The 20,610-nt window shown below is 36.0% G+C and overlaps 1 protein-coding gene across 3 annotated transcripts in view; it reads right to left on the reverse strand.

Annotated features, from left to right (window-relative positions):
- Window positions 1-398: 398 nt before the first annotated feature.
- Window positions 399-20,610, reverse strand: part of LOC107753180 (ras GTPase-activating protein 1-like) — a 43,460-nt gene continuing 23,248 nt past the window's right edge. Inside the window, exons 3-26 of one of the 3 annotated variants that reach the window (XM_016569303.1) lie at window positions 19,194-19,329; window positions 18,962-19,032; window positions 17,954-18,000; window positions 17,551-17,621; window positions 17,411-17,442; window positions 16,578-16,630; window positions 15,332-15,482; window positions 14,713-14,791; window positions 14,501-14,624; window positions 12,914-13,070; window positions 12,608-12,695; window positions 11,808-11,888; window positions 11,317-11,474; window positions 11,153-11,229; window positions 9,681-9,853; window positions 9,343-9,502; window positions 8,279-8,421; window positions 7,893-8,008; window positions 6,733-6,819; window positions 6,582-6,649; window positions 5,169-5,257; window positions 4,980-5,057; window positions 4,734-4,868; window positions 399-1,338 (exon numbers count right to left, since the gene is read on the reverse strand). In XM_016569303.1, coding sequence (XP_016424789.1) covers window positions 1,255-1,338; window positions 4,734-4,868; window positions 4,980-5,057; window positions 5,169-5,257; window positions 6,582-6,649; window positions 6,733-6,819; window positions 7,893-8,008; window positions 8,279-8,421; window positions 9,343-9,502; window positions 9,681-9,853; window positions 11,153-11,229; window positions 11,317-11,474; window positions 11,808-11,888; window positions 12,608-12,695; window positions 12,914-13,070; window positions 14,501-14,624; window positions 14,713-14,791; window positions 15,332-15,482; window positions 16,578-16,630; window positions 17,411-17,442; window positions 17,551-17,621; window positions 17,954-18,000; window positions 18,962-19,032; window positions 19,194-19,329 — 2,458 coding nt within the window. In that variant the 3' untranslated portion in view covers window positions 399-1,254. Of the gene's footprint in view, window positions 1,339-4,733; window positions 4,869-4,979; window positions 5,058-5,168; window positions 5,258-6,581; window positions 6,650-6,732; window positions 6,820-7,892; window positions 8,009-8,278; window positions 8,422-9,342; window positions 9,503-9,680; window positions 9,854-11,152; window positions 11,230-11,316; window positions 11,475-11,807; window positions 11,889-12,607; window positions 12,696-12,913; window positions 13,071-14,500; window positions 14,625-14,712; window positions 14,792-15,331; window positions 15,483-16,577; window positions 16,631-17,410; window positions 17,443-17,550; window positions 17,622-17,742; window positions 17,775-17,882; window positions 18,001-18,961; window positions 19,033-19,193; window positions 19,330-20,610 lie in introns of all 3 variants that reach the window. The other 2 variants (XM_016569304.1, XM_016569302.1) reach the window with 2 other exon arrangements.

The raw sequence follows: 20,610 nt of genomic DNA on the forward strand, positions 1-20,610 counted from the left end.
TGTTACACTGAAAACTAGAGTAATAATGCTGAAAATTACATTTTAAAATAAGTTAATTTCACAATCCTACGGTTTTTACTGTATTTTTTGATTAAACGCCTTTCAAAAATGTTACTAAAAATCTAAAACTTTTGAATGGTAGTTCAAATCCACTGGATGAGCAACAACTGCCTGCAACTTCAATTACTGCTGTAACAATAGTACTTTTTTTTCCAGCCTTTAAGTAGTCATTTAACAGACATCTTACAAGACACATAGTCTCCCTACAGAAAAGTGGGGTTAAAGGGATGTTCTGGGTTATGCTCAATTGACACGTCACAAATGCTGTTGATAACCAGAATAATGGTTCTTTATTCAAAATCAAGAACTGAAAACAGACAAACACTAGGATATTTTTAGAGGAGCTGATCTTTACGAGCTGATCTGAGACAGTCAGTACATTATAAAACATGTTTAATAAGTGCATGCATTCCTGATACAATCTTTACTATTATAAATTGTACTGCTGTAAACATTTTTTACCTTGAAAAATTTCTCCTGAGAACGTGTCTGGCTTTGAATTTGTCTCAGGGAAGACTGAACCAATCAAACATATCGTACAATATGGAAAACAAATCAGGTTACCTCAAATTATATACTCATGATTCCAGCAAGAGAATTTATTGTTCTGATATAAAATAATCATACTCTCTGAGGATGATAAAAAACAAAAACAAAATCCAGTCTACAGCACAATTCGAACTAAATGGAACAGGAAAAAGGACAAAGAACACTAGTCGGAGTACATTTTGCATATTCATAGCCATGTAAATCAGTAACAAATTACAGTATAAAAAGCATTTTAGCTCATAATCCAGTTATAAAGGAGAATCGTTGCAGCCTTGTGTCGGTTCCGTTTCAGATCAAGCAGATGAAGAGATGCACTTTGGCAACCTGTATTTAAAAAAATCATTCTGTCGACTTAATGGGTCATTCGTTGGACCCGTCTGTTAGATTGATATGTACCCAAACCGAACGATCTGGTCGTGTGATTATAAAGTCATTGGTGTCAGACTACAGAGTCCAGCCGTTTTGTTTTGCAGCTGTAGTTTGCATAGTTCTCGTGGCACAGACAATGAGGCGGAGGAAACGGGATGATGGAAGATATGTGGAGGGTGGGAGCTGGCATGGGGATGAGGGTGGAGCATGCTGGGGTCCCATTGGCTACTCCATGGAGATGGAGACAAACTGACAGACAGAATGACGGAGGTGGAACTACCTGTTGCTGTTGGATATGGCATATTGCTCCTGTTTCTGCTGGAGGAGCTCAGTGATGGCCAGCAGCTTTTTCAGCACGTGCTGTGAAGAAAGGAAAGAGCCAACAAGCAATGATTGCATTCAAATCTTTATCTGCTGGGTTAAAAAATGGCACAGTGAAGCCGAAGGAAATGTCTTGTTTTCTTAAGATCACAACTTGTGACGTGGTCTTGTGATGCTGACAGACATTTTCTGATCCCCTGGTGGCCTTTTCATGAATGTTTGCACATACGTGAGTGACATTTCAGATTTACTGAGCTTCAATGATAAATAAAAACAGCTACATGAAGAATAACATAACTGAAAAGAGTGCAGGGGTCTCTGGATGTTTTTCTGAGTTGACACCAACTTAAAACTGCAGCGCACATGAACTATAGGCCTCAGTAAACTTCCAAGGGAGCCTCAAGATCACTTTAAATGATATAAAGTAAGAATAAACAATTTAAAATAATGTTTTTTTTTGTCTTTGATCTGAAAAAGTAATGTAAATTAAATGTTTTTTTAAAGCCATGCCATGCATGCCATGCATTATATTTTTTTATAACAAATACAGATTTTATAGGTATGCCCAAGCTCTAAAATATTTAATTGGGTTGAAATTGTGAGTAAAAATATTTTTTTTAAATCCTTATGCAGTTAATCATGAGCAATTGGAAAATCATGTATATTCATGTATTGAAAATAATTTGAAGAACATTAAGCTATTAAAACTAGAATCCTAAATGTATTTAATTTGAATTATAACTCTTTTGGTTGCTTATTTTAATCTATGGATTCTGCTAGTTTATGTTAAAAACAAATCTATAGTAGCAAATATATCATGATATTGTTGTGGACAATGGACAACTATTATAGGTCATTTTTTAACTTCTATTCAATGCTTTACCTCTCTGCAGTAACATATATGAAATAACAATATTGGTAACACTACAATAAAGTAATGTATTAACTAACATGAACAAACAATGAACAATACATGTATTACAGTATTTATTAATCTTAGTTAATGAAAATACAGTCGTTCATTGTTAGTTCACAGTGCATTAACTAATGTTAACAAGCACAACTTTTTAATAATGATTTTAATAATGCATTAGTAAATGTTGAAATTAACATTAGCTAAGATTAATGAATGCTGTTCATGCTTAGTTCATGTAGTTAACTAATGTTAACTAATGAACCTTATTGTAGTGTTAAAGGGGTCATATGATGCTGCTAAAAAGAACACTATTTTGTGTATTTGGTGTAATGAAATGTGTTTATGCGGTTTAAGGTTAAAAAAACATTATTTTCCACATACTGTACATTATTGTTTCTCCTCTATGCCCCGCCTTTTTGAAACGTGTCGATTTTTACAAAGCTCATCGGTCTGAAAAAGCGAGGTGTGCTGTGATTGGCCAGCTATCCAGTGCGTTGTGATTGGCCGAATACCTCAAGCGTGAGACGGAAATGTTACGCCCCTCACCATACTGTTGATGCCGTGTCCGGCCGGAGCGACGAGACATAAACATTAAAACCCATTACAAACGAGGCATTTGTTGCATCCAGTGGGGACATAATTACTGATTATAATGACTTATACTGTTGTTTTACGCGTTGCGTTGCATTGCGCTGCGTAAACATAAAACCCTGTCTGCATTTGTGATCAGAGAAATGACAAACAACAAGTGCTATTCTACACTGCCCAAAACTCGCGTTTGAATCATCAGTGGCAAATCCTTTAAATGAAAACGTACTTACGTGAGTCAGAACTGCCGGCATTTTAGTCTAACGTAACTCTCCCAGGATCAGTAAACAGTCCTCCATAAAATGTGCTGGCGATCCACAGCACTAAGTTGATGTATTTCCTCAGCGACCAGCACAGATCAGCTCTAGGCATAACGAAGCGGATGTCGTCCTCTTTTGGAAGACCAAACAAAGTAGTTTCGCTTTCACAACGAAAAACACAGCGGCCTAGCGTGAGCGAAAGCCCCGGCTTAGCCTGAGCTGAAGCCGGGCAAGAGTGAGCTGAGGCGGCGGGGTCGAGAACGGCGGTCCCGGCAAAGGAGCGGTGAAAACGGTGAAAGCCGATCCGGTGATCCACAGCACTAAGTTGATGTATTCCCTCAGCGACCAGCACAGATCAGCTCTGGGCATGACGAAGCGGATATCGTCCTCTTTTGTAAGACCAAACAAAGTAGTTTCGCTTTCACAACGAAAAACACGGGGGCTAGCATGAGCGGAAGCCGCGGCTTAGCGTGAGCTGAGGCCGGACTAGAGTGAGCTGAGGCCGGGCTAGAGTGAGCAGAGGCGGCGGGTACGAGAACGGCGCGCCCAGCGGATTCGACGAAGGAGCGGCAACCACGTGATGACCCCGGGCTGGACTCCGCTTCGTCCATGGTGAAAGCCGATCCGGCGATCCACAGCACTAAGTTGATGTATTCCCTCAGCGACCAGCACAGATCAGCTCTAGGCATGACGAAGCGGATATCGTCCTCTTTTGGAAGACCAAACAAAGTAGTTTCGCTTTCACAACGAAACACACAGCGTCTTCACGACATGGCAGCAGCGGCAACAATACTACAGTGAGAATAAAAGTTACACCTTCTTTCTTTGCGTGAACATTTGGGCGGCGTTATGCAAATCTTCCCACATAGTGAGGTAGGTATGTGGGGGCGTGTTAGAAAGAGCCGTTTTAGGTAGGCGTGGTTAACTCTTAACTTTTATAAAGAATATCTCTTTGGATTTGAGACTTTAGTCTTTGCAACTTTACAGATCTTCTTTATGCACCAAGAGCTTGTAACACTCCAAAGAGAAAGGACAAATTGAAATTGCATCATATGACCCCTTTAACACAATATTTAATAACACATACAATAACACAATTATTTCCATTTCAGGGCTTTTTTGAACAAATGTTGATGTGTGATTAAATTGACAGGCCTGATAATACATTTGCTTTATGAAGGCATTTTCCATAAAAGTCCATTGATAACGTGAAAATAAAACAATAAAAATAATGCAATCTTTGTGGGTTTCTACGGATAAGAACTTATAAATAAAAGTTGTAATTATTAATGTAATATATTTGCATGACCAAGAAGTTGTGCTGACTAAGTATTATGCTGTTTATGAATTTAATGTACAGCATTATCACACAGCTCTCTGGAATAAGTGATTCTGACTAGTCAATAAAGACATTCTGTTGTCAAATATTCCTGTTAACCGATTTGCTATATAGCTGTGCTATCTCTGAAAACACTCGGCTATTATTTTAACTTATGAAATAAAACAATTTCAGCTAAAATCCATATTATTTGACAAGTAGCTGTGTTATAAGCATGATAATAAACAGTCAGTCTATACATTCATGTCAGGGTCATTTGATAGTGACCGGCTGACTGCACATTATGTATTATATATGCCCTACCTTTACTTATCATAAGAGAGACACATACCTGCTGTACTCCTCTATCATTGCTGAGGGTGCGGAGTTCATCAGAATGAGTAGCACAGATCTCATGCAGGGCAGCAAGGTCACGGGACAAATCAGTCCTAAAGTGCTCGGTAGATTCCGGGAGATCAGGAACATTCTGGAGAAACAGCACAGAGAGAATGTTATAGGAAAGCTACTTCACACAGAGCTCATAAACTGAGCCGCAGGCAACCCATGCTGCTTTAAAAATGGATACAGTGCAGTTTACCCCCAGCTCATCCAGAAACATGATCATCCTTTGTTTGTTGTTCTTGATGAAAGGATTCACCCCCTCCATGTAGGGCTCCTGCAACACAAACACATCACGACAAATGCATCTCAACATTTGCATTCACAGGACCCTTTGATGTCTATTCAGCTTAACTCATTTTCTAACACAGTGTGAAAATCCAAACACCTTAGCACCAAATTCCACAAGATTGGCCAAGTTCTGCACAGACTTTGCTACCAGGGTGAGCGTTCGACCTGCTGTGGAGGATGGAGGGTCTGCAAAGACAAGACACATTTTCATCATTGTTGATATCATACTAAACAAGTTGAAGTACCAATGTTCATTTCCTTTTGTACACTTTTTTGGACATGGCTTTTGCACAAAAAAGTCCTTAAAATTCAGTCTTTTTTTGTCATGTCACATTAATTTGGGTTTGCTAATGTAGTCTTGTTGTTAATTAGCTTAAAGGGGTCATATGATGCGATTTCAATTTTTCCTTTCTCTTTAAAGAAGATCTGTAAAGTTGCAAAGACTAAAGTCTCAAATCCAAAGAGATATTCTTTATAAAAGTTAAGAGGCAACCACGCCTACCTAAAACGGCTCGTTCCAACACGCCCCCACATGTCTACGTCACGATGTGGGAAGATTTGCATAACACCGCCCAAATGTTCACGCAAAGAAAGAAGACGTAACTTTTATTCTCGCTGTAGTATTGTTGACACTGCAGCCATGTCGTGAAGACGCTGTGTGCTTCGTTGTGAAAGCGAAACTACTTTGTTTGGCCTTCCAAAAGAGGACTTTCAGAAAGGCGGGGCATAGAGGAGAAACAATAATGTACAGTATGTGGAAAATAATGTTTTTTTAACTTTAAACTGCATAAACACATTTCATTACACCAAATACACCAAATAATGTTCTTTTTAGCAACATCATATGACCCCTTTAACTAAATAGTCTATGAAGTCTAATGTTAACTAAAACTGACAATATATTTGTGGAAACTGTGCTACATTTTTTTTTAAAGAAAAGTCTTTGCTGTATAGAAAAAAAGAAAAAAAAAGTTACTGACCCCAAACTTTTGAACCAAAAAATTCTCAAAAAATATACACAAATATACAATTCATTTGAACACTTCTAAACAACTTCATATATACTTAAATCTGATAACCTGAATCAAATACATTGTTTCTACATTTTTCTTTATCATTAATTTCTTGCATTTTAGCCAACAGTATATGTATATTGGAGTCAAATTAAATTAAAAATACATTACTAATCGTTACATTTTTGTTATGGTCTTATGATCTTACATTTTTGTTAGAATTTTAAAACCCTTCATTTACAAAAACATTTTTTTTAAATATATTTTGTTGCATCTAAATGTAAAAGTTTCTTGGATTGAAAATTGATTTTTATCCATTTTCATATAAAAATACGAAAGCCTTTTGACTTTGCCTCACTATGACATTTTTTGCCTTTTACACATTTGGACCATTAAGTGCTCTTCTATCAGGTGCAGAATGAAATATCTGAGTGGGTACTTGACCTAGATATGCTGCATCTGAAAGAAGAAAAAAAAAGAGCTTGCTATGCACTCACCAGCAATGATGTTGAACATTCTGGGGTTGAGAATGGCAGGGCAGATGAGTCTCAGGAAGACAAAACCACTGGAGGACAGAGAAACACATTTTGACACTTTGCAAGATGTTCCTCTGTAAACACGAGCAAATGTAGCTTGACAATGTGTTACCTCACAACTCGGGTCCTCATTGTAGTGTCGGTAGGCCATTTCTGTTGCACAGACTTCTGAAGACAGCCATAAATGTACCTCAGGGTCCTTAGACAGGGAGAAAACAGACACACTATGAATACTGAGGCTGTATAAACAGCTTTGTACCATAAAGAAGCGTATAATAAATTTAGCATGACATAGTAAGGATGCACTGAAATAAAAAAAAATCTGGTCAATATGATAAGCTGATAATTATTTTCTTGTTATGCCTGATGACCAATAAAAAGACGATGTTAAAAATGTATTTTGTCTAAAAAAAAAAAAAATCATATTATATTCAAGTATATTGAACTATATTATTGTGCAAAATTGTGAGGTCAAAGCTTTTTTTGAAAATAAATTTTGTTCTGCAAGGATGCATGAAATTTAACAAAAGTGTCAGTAAAGACATTTATAATGTTACAAAAGATTTCTATTTTTTATAAATAGTTATTTTGAACTTTCTATTCAGCAAGGAATTTTAAAAAAATTTATCAGTTTCAACAATAATATTAAGCAGCAGTTTTTAACATTGATAATAATAATAAATGTTTCCTGAGCAGCAAATCCGCATATTAGAATGATTTCTGAAGGATCGTGTGACACTGAAGACTGGAGAAATGATGCTGAAAATTCAGCTTTTGCCATCACAAGAATTACATTTTAAAACATAATAAAACAGAAAACATTTATTTTAAATTGCAGTAATATTTCACAATAGTACTGTTTTACTGTATTTTTGATCAAATAAATGGAGCCTTAGAGATCATAATAGACTTCTTTCAAAACATTAAAAAAATCATTCCAATCCTAAATGTTTTACTAGTAGTGTATATTACATAAGAACATTTCTCTTAAAGAAATAACATTCTTGCGTTGTCCATTTAAATGAGTAATTCCAAATCTAACAATTAAATATCTAATCTTGACCTAGAAATATCCAATATTTGGCAAATAAAATATAATTAATTAAATTAATTCCCTACTCTTTATAGAAATTCTTTTAATGAAACGTGATGCCATGGGAAAAAAATAAGGATAATATTTACTATAGGCAGTATGGTACCACATTTATAAGTTTGTACTACAAGGCAGTAATGCTGATAGGACTCTATATGGTGGTGCACTCTCATGCTTACGGGGGCAAGATTTCAGCAGCCATAAATATCTTCTCCACCAGCTCCGACAGGATGTTGAGTAAATGAACTAGATTCAGGTTAACATCCTCATTCTTCTCCAGTTTAGACGGGTTCAGCTATGGAGGGAGACCAGAAAACACTCCAGATGAGGGAAAAGGATTCTGACTGCTAGTTTAGGTTATTCTCTATTCAACAGAAACCCAACAAAAGACGATTTGCCCAAGGCTTTGGAGAGAACATCATGTTGATGGCTCAGAAAACACAAAACACAACACATCAGAACAAGGAGATGAGAACTTTTACAGATCTGAGGCACAATGGAGCAGGATGTTAACACTGGGACATGTTTGTCCACTGAACATGATCATTCTGTTTAGTTCCATTACTTCACAGGACTGCTTGCTCTCCATGATCTTCAGGATGGTGTCTTTGAGGGCGTGGTGGACGAAAGGAGTGGCTGTGGCCTTCATGTACTGCTCCATCAAAGTACTGGCCAGAGTAGTGGCACGGAACAGTGTCGTGGCTTCATCTGCAACACCAAAACAAAAAGCTACATTGTAGGGATGTTCTCGATAAACAATGGCCAATTAAAAAAAAGGTAATGTCTGAAACATTGCACAATCCTTTTCTATGTTTTGTTTTTTTTAATATAGCAATAAATTAACGTTACACTAATCATTCAATTTATACTGAACAGTCTAAACATTTAAAAATTCAGTAGAAAATGTATAATGAATGTATCATGAATTAGAGGAAAATACTTACATTTATAATTACACCACTATTCAAAAGTTTCTGGTCAGTACATTAAAAAAAAAAAAGGATTTTTAATGAAGGCTCACCAAGGCTGCATTTATTTGATCAAAAATAGTCAAAATTTTATATTGTGAAATATTATTACAATTTAAAATAATTTATTTGAAATATACTATAGTATATTTTAAAATGTAGTATTCCTGTTTTTTCATTTAGAAATTATTTTAATATGCTGATTTGCTGCTCAAGAAACATTTCTTAATGTTTGTGTGGAAATCGTCATAATATTTTTCAGGATTCTTTGATCAGTTGAATATTAATTAGGCCATGCTAATGTTGCTTCATAACCTTCCTGCAGAGTCAAGTCACAATCTAATTAATATTCACGAGTCAAACTTTTACCATGATTGAAAAATTCATCCACATACCAAATTGAGTCGGCACTACTAATACTGGTATCGTGACCGCTCTTCTCTGAACACACTGCACATTTTCAATGTGTCTGATTGCTCAGTCTATTACATAAACAACTGTTCATTGCCTGAAAAGTGGAACTGTATAAAATGCACAAATAAAACTGTCAACAGCTAAAAGATGATGAACAAGCCTGAGGGAAGCTGCCTAGCCTCAATGCAGCTGTGACATCTGTTTGCTGTTGAATACTGAACTGTGAATAATACAAAGAGAGCCCTACCCTCCATATTAATTTCTTTGTCATTCAACGTCCTCAGTAACGGAGCTTCGGCTCGCTCGTGTCTTAAGATACGGAGCAGGATGCTGGCCAGCAGGGTGCGGTCCTGCCCACACACGTGAGCCAACGCATAGATCACGTGATAGTCTCTCTGCAGGATGAGCTGGGGATGGACAGCGAGAGAATGTCAGCAAAAGATACTTTTATCAAAAGGTTAAGTGCTCAAGGGCACACATGCAATAGTTTAAACCTAAAATCCTTTAATACCAGACCATGTCTTCAACTACAAGGCCACATCCCCTTCTGTGCAAAGTGTAGAAAATGACCATGTGTATGCTCACCTCTTTGAATTCACTGTACTCTTCCTCAGGCATGATCTTCTCCATGGAGTATCGCACTCTTACGCGGAGTGAGCCTGGCTCGGTTCCCTTCAGCGGCACATAGGAGCTCAAAGGAAACCACTCATCGATCATCTGGCCCCTCTGCAGCTTGCTCAGCTGGCAACGCATGAACACTGAAACAATATAGAAGAGAAACAAAATAGAGAGGAGCAGAAGTCATGCTTTGCTTCATCTAGTACCAGCAGAGGGTGCACTTTTGCAAGGAAAAGGAGCATAGGGGATGTTAAAGGAATGTTGCTGCAGAAACTGAAATTGAACTCTATGGTAATCGACAGCAACACACTGTCAATTACCACAGACAATAACTTATACTTATAAAAATATCAAATCAAGTTGCAGTAACATTTAAAATGCATAGTGCCAAGCCATAAACATCAAAATTGTATTCAATAAACCACTGCTCTAAGTCAGGGGTCAGAATCTTCTACTAATTACTTAGCTTTTTTATTCATTTAGAAATTAATACTTCTATTCAGCAAGGATGCATTTCTGTTTCAGATTTCGATTTCCAATAAATAGGTTTCTTTTGAACTTTCTATTCATCAACAAATCCCCAAAAAACATGCATCATGGTTTCCACAAAAATATTTAGCAAACATAATAATAATTAATAATAAAAAATGTTTCTTGAGCACCAAATCAACATATTAGAATGATTTCTGAAGGATCATGTGACACTGAAGACTGGAGTAATGGCTGCTGAAAATTCAGCATTGTCATCACAGGAATAAACTGCATTAAAAATAATAATAATAATAATAAATTACTGTTTTTACTGTATCAAACAAATGTTGTCTTGTTGACCATAAGATACTACTTTCAAAAACAAAAAAATGACCCTAAACTTTTGAACGGTAGTGCACATATAAATAATAAGGATGTCAATATAAATCTTGATATAAATAGATTAAAAAACTACACTAACAGAAATGATATTAATAACACAACTAAACATTTATCTAACTGTACGGCTTAAATAATACACACAATTTCATTTATATTAGTTATTTAACAGAACTAACTTTAACAGAACTTCAAATTTCTGTTTTTAAACCCTTGACATTGCAAGTGCATTACTGTAACCACAAAAAATCCTTAATATTTTCCTTTTGCCACACATATGTCTTACTGGATACATTTTTATTTTATTTAGAAGTATGTTTTATTTTTGAGTGGTTAACACCAAGACTTGTTAACTTGTTTGCTTATGTCCGACAATCATTCTTCTAATCAAAAACAACAACAACAACAACAAAAATAGTCAGCTAGTATCTCATTTCATTTGCCTGCCAAAGTGCATTTTTATTCACACAATGCTTGCCGAGTGTTAATTTTTGGACTCAGTGTGAGGTATTCTTAAAAATAAATCTAACAGAATAATTATATGGTAATGAACAGGCAATGATACTCACAGATGTCACTTTCTTTGCTCTTCTTGGTCTTGTTGCTTAAGCTTATTTCAAATCTGTTGATGTCGCTCGACAAGTCACTGTGAGAGAAGAACAGTAATCAGAACCTTAATCGAGCATCACTTTCAAAGCCTCCAAATGAGTCTTGAGAATCACAATGAACTCACTCAAAGATGAACTCCTCGGTGAACACAGGGTTCTGTCCCTCTCTAGGATGAGTCTTCGCCACCTGCACACTGTTCAATGAGATGGTGCAGTAGGGGTTGGTGAAGTGTTTGATGGGAAGTTTGTGGGCCTCCTCCACATACAGGACTAAACTGCTAACCTAAGGTGAGAGAATGACACGCAAATGTTCGATTTTTCGGTGCTCTGTAATGAATAAGTGATGAGATGTCAGAGGCAGATGACATGCGGAGATCTTTTTCCAAAAATATGCCTGTGGTAATGAAGATGACTATGTTCTTTTTAGATTTAGCCCAAACTGCGTGACTGGGATCAGGTGCTCTGAAAGCGGTTTTCATCACCCTGCTCACCAGCATCCAGACAGCTCAGCTGTGGCCCCTTCTGACAGCACATTCAGAGTCATCTGAACACCTTAACTCATGATTACAGGAACAGAAGCTAGCACTTAATGAAAACAGTGAGACTTCTCTCTTACCTGACGCAAACGCTTGCTGAATGTGATCTGTAATGGTTTCCTAAGGTTATTGCAGAACGTCTGCAAGCATTTCATCCAGTCCTGTGAATGCAGGACACAAGGTTGGTTCAAAGACTTATTTATTTATCACTTTTAAACAGGCTTGGTTCAGACATGCAGTAAAACTCTGCAGTAACAATTATGTGGCATGTGGGCCTCAAATCTGTTTAGTGTGTAGTGTCTTTTTAATTTGGGGTACATTTGAAATTAAGATTTTTTTTTTTTTTGAAAGAAATTAATACCTTCATTAAGCAAGGATGCATTAAATTGATCAAAAGTGACAGTAAGGACTTTTATATTGTTACAAAATGTATGTTATTTCAAATAAATGCTGTTCTTCTGAACCTTCTATTCATCAAAGAAGCCTGAAAAAAATGTATCATGGTTTCCACAAAAATATTAAACAGCACAACTGTTTTCAACATCGTTAATAATAAGAAATGTTTCTAGTGCACCAAATCAGCATATTAGAATGATTTCTAAACTATCACGTGACACTGAAGACTGGAGTAATGGCTGCTGAAAGTTTTGCCATTACAGGAATAAATGACATTTTAAAATATATTCAAATTGAAAATCTTTTTTAAAATAAAAAATATTTTACAACATGTTTTTACTGTATTTTTTGATCAAATAAATGCAGCCTTAGCGAGCATTTTTACTTTTACTAGATTTTTACATTTTTAAAGCTAGTATGTATATATATATATATATATATATATATATATACTGTATATGTGTGTGTAGAAGTGATGTAGTACCTGTGCCTGTTCAGGTGTCTCCCCAGCAAAGTAGAAAATGTACTGCTCCTCGCTAAAGTGCTGAACCACAATCTGGAAACAGTTTGGCCTGGACATAAAAACAGCATCAACATGAAACATGTACATCAATATTGCTCTTTAGTAAACTGGCCCCAAACACTGTGGACACTTAAGCTATACTTAAATGTTTTAATCTTAGAAATGTCTTAGAATTACATGCAAAATATCAAACCAAGTGGCATCTGCAAACAAATTATGATCAGATTTAAGGACACCAGTGACTTGAGTTGCATTACAATTGCATACCTGCCAAACAGACTGTCGTGGACCCCGTACACAGAGCACACGCTTAGATCGATTAGTCCTTTGGGTTTGGTGGCTCGTTTCTCACTCTCAAAGTAAATGAGCTGAGCATCGTTGCCCTCCAGAATGAAGTACAAATGCTTCCAGCGCTTACCCTTACCTGTGGAAGTACAAGTGAAAAGGTAAGCAAGATGCTTCAGACACATTACTCTACTTGAACAGTTTAGAAAATTCGGTTTACAGCAGCCAACCGTGGGAGAACATCAGATTTATTTGTCATGAATTTAAAAGACAAGTATGTTCATTTTTGTACAAGGAGCCTGTATAATACAATATTTTACTACACATCAAACCAGCTGAATACTAAATACAGCAATAGCTTAATGTCAACAAGAAACAACAGATTTCTATTTGATTCACAAGCTCTTGATTGGAGTCCAATGTTTATTAGAATTATTTAGATATTCATTTGGTTATATATCAGGTACAGTATGTGTTAATTTTTCATAGGGGAAAAAGTCACTGAATTACTTTTCTGAGCGAAGTTTACCTGTTTTATTGACCTCTTTCTGCAGATGAAAAACTGACTGATTATATGAGACATGATGCATTTCTGTAATTTGTACTGTATCTTTTAACATATTTTATTATGTTAATTCTTGATTATTTTGTGCTGTAACTAGTAGATCTGTCATGCCACGTTAAGCGCCAAAATGACATTCATTGTTTAAATTTCCTGATAAAGTTGGCAGAATTTGAAAGCTGAGACTTTGTTTTATATCACAAGTAACAATGCACAAAGCCTATTGTGATTGTTGGATGACAGGCATGCTACAATTAATGTTTAGTGAAGTTTTGTTCATGCATCAACTTAAAACAGCAAGAGGCTAAAAGATTTCTGGGATCTTGGGATTTAAGAATCGATAAAAATCGGTAATTGATCAATCCAGCCCTAATCAGAACTATATGAAATCCATTTTACAATGCACAACAATGAGGTACATATACTGTATATCGACTGCAATGCCTGAAACAAACAGATCTCACTACTTGCAGAACACCTCATTTATTTATATCAGCACTTTTTAAGAGGAAAGTGAATTTGTACACGGGGAGTCTGTATAATGCAGCCAGGATTTGAGGTATAAAGACTTTAGCACACATTAAACCACCTGAATATTAACTACAAACAGCTGAATACTAACCAGACAAGATGTCAGAACTAATTCAGATTCATAGCCTTTGATCAGTGAGCACACCCCACAGAGCGCCAAATCTTTTATTAAGCAAAGCCACTGTCATTGAACTGGACAGCTGGTAAACGCTTTGCTTTTTGTTCCGTGTAGCTGATCCTGAGCTGTCTGTGATGAGCCTTCCTGTGCATTTCACAGGTGATCAAAGACTGTCATGGTTTGATAAAACCACACTCACATGGGGCTTACGTGCTACAAACTACCCACATCCTCTCGTCTCACTGAGAATGACTGAGCACTGCACTGAATTCAAATGTTACGAGTATGTGTCAAACAGCCTGATAGCCAGTAAAAAGTCAATGGATGCAGCTGGCTGCATAAAAGTAGCCTGTGGTACCTTTGTTGAAGAGAAGATATCCTTTCTTGACAATGTTTTTGTAGAAAGCATCTTTTGTTTTCCGTCGAATAGTGTTATAGATTTCTCTGCCGTCGACCAAATCTGAGAGAACTTGCTCTTTTTGCTAAACGGCAAAAAGGACACAGTATTATGCTTATTATTGAGATGATCTTCAGCGATATCGGAGCTTATTGGTATGAGCTTTCATTTACCTGGACCGAGACAGGATCTTTCAGAGTGTAGCTCTCCACGATCTGCTCTTTTCGGTAACGTTCGATAATATCGTCAACACTGCCAGGAAAAGCATTGTTTAATTAGAGACCAGCTAAATGTAAAGCCGAGTGGTTTTTATTACTATGTGCAAAATTACATAGTGTTACATTTTAATTAAATCAGCTCGGCAGCATAATATATGGGATAGGGTTTAATCTCTAAAATGCTTTGTTCAGCACCAGGCAGCAAAAATATTTGGACAGGCATATTTTAAGAGTATATGACTGAAATCTGTTTAGTTATTTGTAGTGTGAGCAGAAATGGTGTTTGCAGGCAAATGAATGAAAATAAAATGTTGTGCATGTATAAATTATTCACCTCTGTATGTAATAATCAAACACTTATGTGAGATGTGTTCATTTGTATACAGTTGTGGAGCAAATGTGGAGTCATCTGAAATCTTTGCAACCAAACATTAATATCATAATTGTAAAAGATTAGCATATTCAAATAGGTGTTTCAGAGCAAGATATGAGGTATGAGGTTCTGTTTTCAGCCAGACCCCACACAGGATGCTTTCAAGTATTGGCACTTTCAAGCATTTGTCTGCAGTCCTACCTGTTATAGTACCGCCCTCCCATCATGTACTGGTTGTTGGGAGTGGGGCTAATCTTGAACCTTTGGATGTTCTCATTGGTACGAAAGAAGAGGGAGTAGTCGCCCGGTGTGTTGTCCGATGGCCTGACCAGAAAGCTGCAGACCTGACCAACTGAACAGAGAAGCAGCATATTAGAATTAATCGGCAGTTATGAAAATAATGACAGCTTCTGTTTTACTCTAATGTAATAAAGTTATTTTTAATGAATTTCCCCTTTAAGATTTGCAAAAAAAAGTATTAAAAGTTTGTCATCTAAGCTAATGAGTCTAAGTGTGGCTAAAAATGACAAATGATGCATATAGTGCCTTATAATGAAGCCTTTAATGCCTTCATAAATGAAAAGTGCTTAATACATGCACACTTCTATGATTTAAAGGAACAGTTAAGCCAAAAGTGGAAGTTATGTCATTATTTAGTCTGTTCCTCCCACAAAACTATTGAATGACTTTAGTGGGTTTGGAATGACACGAGGGAGTAAATGCACTGAAAGGCAGATAATTATTTAGGCTAATAACAGATAAAAGACTAACATATGATAAATGGATATTTTGACATTTGCTAAAGATTAAGAATAAGGAATAAGCATGTGTAATTAAATATCCAATATCAACTGACACCTTTTTTTTAACCTAATATTGGCAAATAATTATAGAAACCAGTTTCTGCCACATAATAAAACAGGATATATATATATATATATATATATATAATAAGGTAACTGCAACTTTGTCTCTCACAATTCAGACTTTTTTCTCACACCTCTGAATTTATATCATGCAACTAAGTTTACATCACAAAATTGTGAGAAATAAACTCAGAATTGTGAGATATAACTTTAAATTCTGAAAAACCCTAATTGAGAGAGATATGTATTTTTGCAATTGCAAGAAATAAAAGAATGGTGAGATAAAATCTGAAAAAAAAAAATTGTAAAACCAGAATTGTGAAGAAAAAAAAAGGCCACAATTAATTAATTGATTGATTGATTAATTAATATTTATTCCATAGCAGAAACAAGCATTTATAAATAATCATTAATTTTCCTTTAGGAGGAAACTATTACTTTAATGATGTTAAAATATGTTAGTTAGTGAAATGCATTGCTGTCTGGTTGTAGCACATCATCTGATATCACAGCCAGGATTTTTTTATTATGTTCATTAAACAAACATGTAATAGCCAGTGGTTTATGTCACGCTCATGTACCTGTCATTAGCAGGTTGTACGCTTCTTGTTTGCTGATCTTCCTGTGGTACCAGCTATGAAGATAGAAAAGGAAAAACAAGAGGAAACAGGAAATGAGACATAAGCAAGCAGGGCAGAGAGGGCAGCACCCCAGGCCCTGTGAGTCAAATCTGAGTCAGAGCAGCCTACTACGGTCACAGCACAAGGGATCAACCCACCTCTATCAAAACTGCTCTCTAATCAGATCAACAGCCTGAGGCTCAAACACTCATTTTCATACACATAAGTGCAATATTTCCCCTAATTCTGCAGATGTTTCTTCTGCTACGGTACAATGAACTAAAACTAACTGGGCAGAAGAGATATGCATGTGAAACTAAAAGTTGGCAGCTGAGAAAATTGTCACTTCATGATTTTGGTCAATTTGGATAGGATTGTATTAGACAAAGAGGACAAGCTTTGGCTGGTTAACATGGGCAGTTCACAGTTAATGGTAGATGTTGTAAAACACCATTCTGAGAGCAAAAATCATGTTTCTCTATTGACAGTTATTCAAAAGTAACCATATATTCGGACCAAAAAAATAAAAAATGTAGGCAAAATATAAAATATAAAACACAGGTTGGCACGATAGCCTCGTAGGCAGCGTGCCGAGTCTGCCGACATATAGCTCCATTACACTTTCGGCGTCTGAGTTCGAGTCCCGGCTCGTGGACCTTTCAGGATCCCTCCACCCCTCCCCCACTTCACTTCCTATCAAAACTTACTGTCCTATCAAATTAAAGGCAAAAATGGCAAAAATAAATCTTAAAAAAAAAAAAAAGCATATACTGTCTTATACTATATATACTTACATTTTTCCCTCATGGGGATCCTCTTCTCGTCCCTGAGAATAAATTCAAATCAATCTATTAATCAATGTGTGAATCCAAAGGAAGTTTACTGAAATCTTTTGTAAGGAGCTTTCGAAGGACAAATGCTCAGAGACACTTACCACCTCCTCCACCAGATCATCCACGATAAGGCCCTGTTCTTCTGTCCGAACATTGGTTACCCACATCCAACCATCATCCAGTTCATTGTGAACGATCAAAACTTACTGTCCTATCAAATTAAAGGCAAAAATGGCAAAAATAAATCTTAAAAAAAAAAAAAGCATATACTGTCTTATACTATATATACTTACATTTTTCCCTCATGGGGATCCTCTTCTCGTCCCTGAGAATAAATTCAAATCAATCTATTAATCAATGTGTGAATCCAAAGGAAGTTTACTGAAATCTTTTGTAAGGAGCTTTCGAAGGACAAATGCTCAGAGACACTTACCACCTCCTCCACCAGATCATCCACGATAAGGCCCTGTTCTTCTGTCCGAACATTGGTTACCCACATCCAACCATCATCCAGTTCATTGTGAACGATAAAAATGTCTCCTTTGAGAAAACTTGAGACAGACAATAAAGTTTACAATTATATAGAAGAGAAAAACTGAACAATAGAACGAAATGACCACATAAATTCCAATACATTGTTTAAGATTATAAAGACTATAAAAAGCTTGTTATTTTTCAGATCAGCTTTTTGAAAAAGCTTTTGCATTTTGAATGTAAAAGTAATAATAAATGTGAAATGTTTCTCAAATAATGAAGTTACTAGAGGGTCCCTGTAAGAGGTAATACTTCATCATATTTTGAAATTGCTTTTTCAGAATTATAAGGCTGCTTGGAATGTTTAAATTTAGGGAGGGAATTAGTCTGTTACACAAGATTTTTCCAGCTTTTATTGCAATCTAAATTGCCTTCCTGCACTGTTACTTTTTGTAACTTCCTGTAAGAGCCATTGAATACCACAGAGGAAGAAGATTATTCCAACCAGCTACTCAGTTGAATCATCTCGTTCCTGGTCCTGGAGAACCTCAGCTGAACACATTTTTGATGTCTCCCTTATTTAACACCTGATTTCTGTCTGCAGCTCATTACTAGAGGCTCCAAGACCTTCCCTGCATCCAAGTATGCCAGCTTCCCTTCTATTAAGTATATGAAATTAGTAACCACGTCCAAATACTCATTGAATAGTATGCAAAAAATACTTTCACCTGACATTCTAAAGTCTAATGGACACTTTAATATTGCATGAGGCCACAGGAAAGTCTTCTTATGCATAAATGGTGGGAAACAGCAACACATTCCTAATATTAATTCCAATAATTCAAAATAATTTTAAATGTTAACAAAGACTTTGTATTGTAGCACAGAGGTTGCATTATTGAATTTATTCCGCAACCACAATTGCAAACAATATGGTCGAGATTTATGAATTTACTACATTTTGTGACCTCAAACATGCAGAGCACAGTCTGGATCCTGAAATGTGAGATAGGATGACTTTTAAGACATTTTTTATACCTGATCTCATCAGTTTCTGGCACTTTGGTGTATGGAAGTATGGCCCTCACTCGTCGCCTGTCCTCTACTGGCTGGAAGGAGAATGAAAGGTTATAGCAACACCACAAGGGACCACAGCACAAGATTAACAAAACCTAATCCTGCTTCTGGATGCACAACCTCAGATATAGCAACAAATGCGAGGAGCACATGGATGCATTATCAATTGTAAAGTCAGAAGTTCTGATTGTACCTCTGGGGGAGCCACTGGAGATGACAGTTTTTCACCTTTCAGTAGGCAAGACACATAGCTGTAGTAACCAATGAGGTCTGACAGGGACGAGAAGCGCCGTCCACCGATGTAGTAATCTCCACACATCGCAATGATCCTGAACACACACACAAAGCAGAAATTGTTTTGCCTTTCTGCATTAAAATGACAATGCCTGAATGAATTAGACTGACATTTACTGAAATAAAGTATTTACTTCTGTGAGTCTTTCCAAATACAAATACAACAGGAGCACAAAAGCACTTGTAGTGGTTGTAAAACTCAAGTTGTGCATGTTTACTTAAATGTAAGAGCTTTATTCAACTGCAACAAGACAATGCGACACTCAAGCATTTGCCATGGAGAATGAAATTAATATATTACTGAAAGACTTGTTTGTTTGCTTATTGTGTTTCTTTTTAAATCAGTCATTATGAGCTGCACAAGTTTGTTCATTATTGATGAAAAAAAAATGTCTCGAACTGAAACCTTTGCTATAAATGCCATTTAAACAGTGTTTAAATGTGATCTGTGTCTACATTTTACGTCTGCTCTAGCTTGTGTACTAATCTAGACTATGCTTGACACTAAGGCATTAAGCACTGCAAAAATTGTTGCCTCTTATGATTATTTGCTTGCAATGGTCCTCATTTGTAATTCGTTTGGATTAAAGTGTCTGCTTAATGTTTAAACATGCCTCCCTGTTTAAAAGTTTGGGGCATCAAGATTTTTTTGTAAGAAATTAATACTTTTATTCAGCAAAGCTGTATTACATGAATAAAACGGACAATAAAGACATCTTCAATGTTAAAAAAAGATTTCTATTTCACATAAATTATGTTCTTTTGTGCTTTTTATTCAAAATAATTCTGAAAAAAGCATCACGGTTTCCAAAAAAAATAAATAAAAAAATAAGCAGAAAAACTACAATGTTTTCAACATTGATAAAAAATGTTTCTTGAGCACCAAATCAGTATATCAGTATGATTTTTTTTAAGTATCATGTGACACTGAAGACTGGAGTAATGGTTGGAAAATTCACAAAAAAAAATTCACAAATATCTAACCTTTCATTGAACTAAAACAATTGAAAATGGGGGAAAATCTCATTATGAAATAAATGTTTTTCTCAAATACACATTGGACACAATTATTGGCACCCCTAGAAAGTCTTATGAGTAAAATATCTGTGAAGTATAGTCCCATTCATATTTAGGAAAAACCAAATAATATATTTCTGATGTGCAGCAAAAGATAATTGAGCTTCAAAAATTAGAAAGTGACTTTAAGAAAAGAGCTAGAGCAGTGAAAATTCCTATTTCCACCATCAGGGCAAACATTAAGAATTTCCAATCAACAGAAAATGTTACAAATCTGCCTGGAAGAGGACGTGTGTCTA

The sequence above is a fragment of the Sinocyclocheilus rhinocerous genome, unplaced genomic scaffold (genome assembly GCF_001515625.1).
Source record: "Sinocyclocheilus rhinocerous isolate Xijiao unplaced genomic scaffold, SAMN03320098_v1.1 scaffold3063, whole genome shotgun sequence".
Classification (NCBI taxonomy): Eukaryota; Metazoa; Chordata; class Actinopteri; order Cypriniformes; family Cyprinidae; genus Sinocyclocheilus; species Sinocyclocheilus rhinocerous.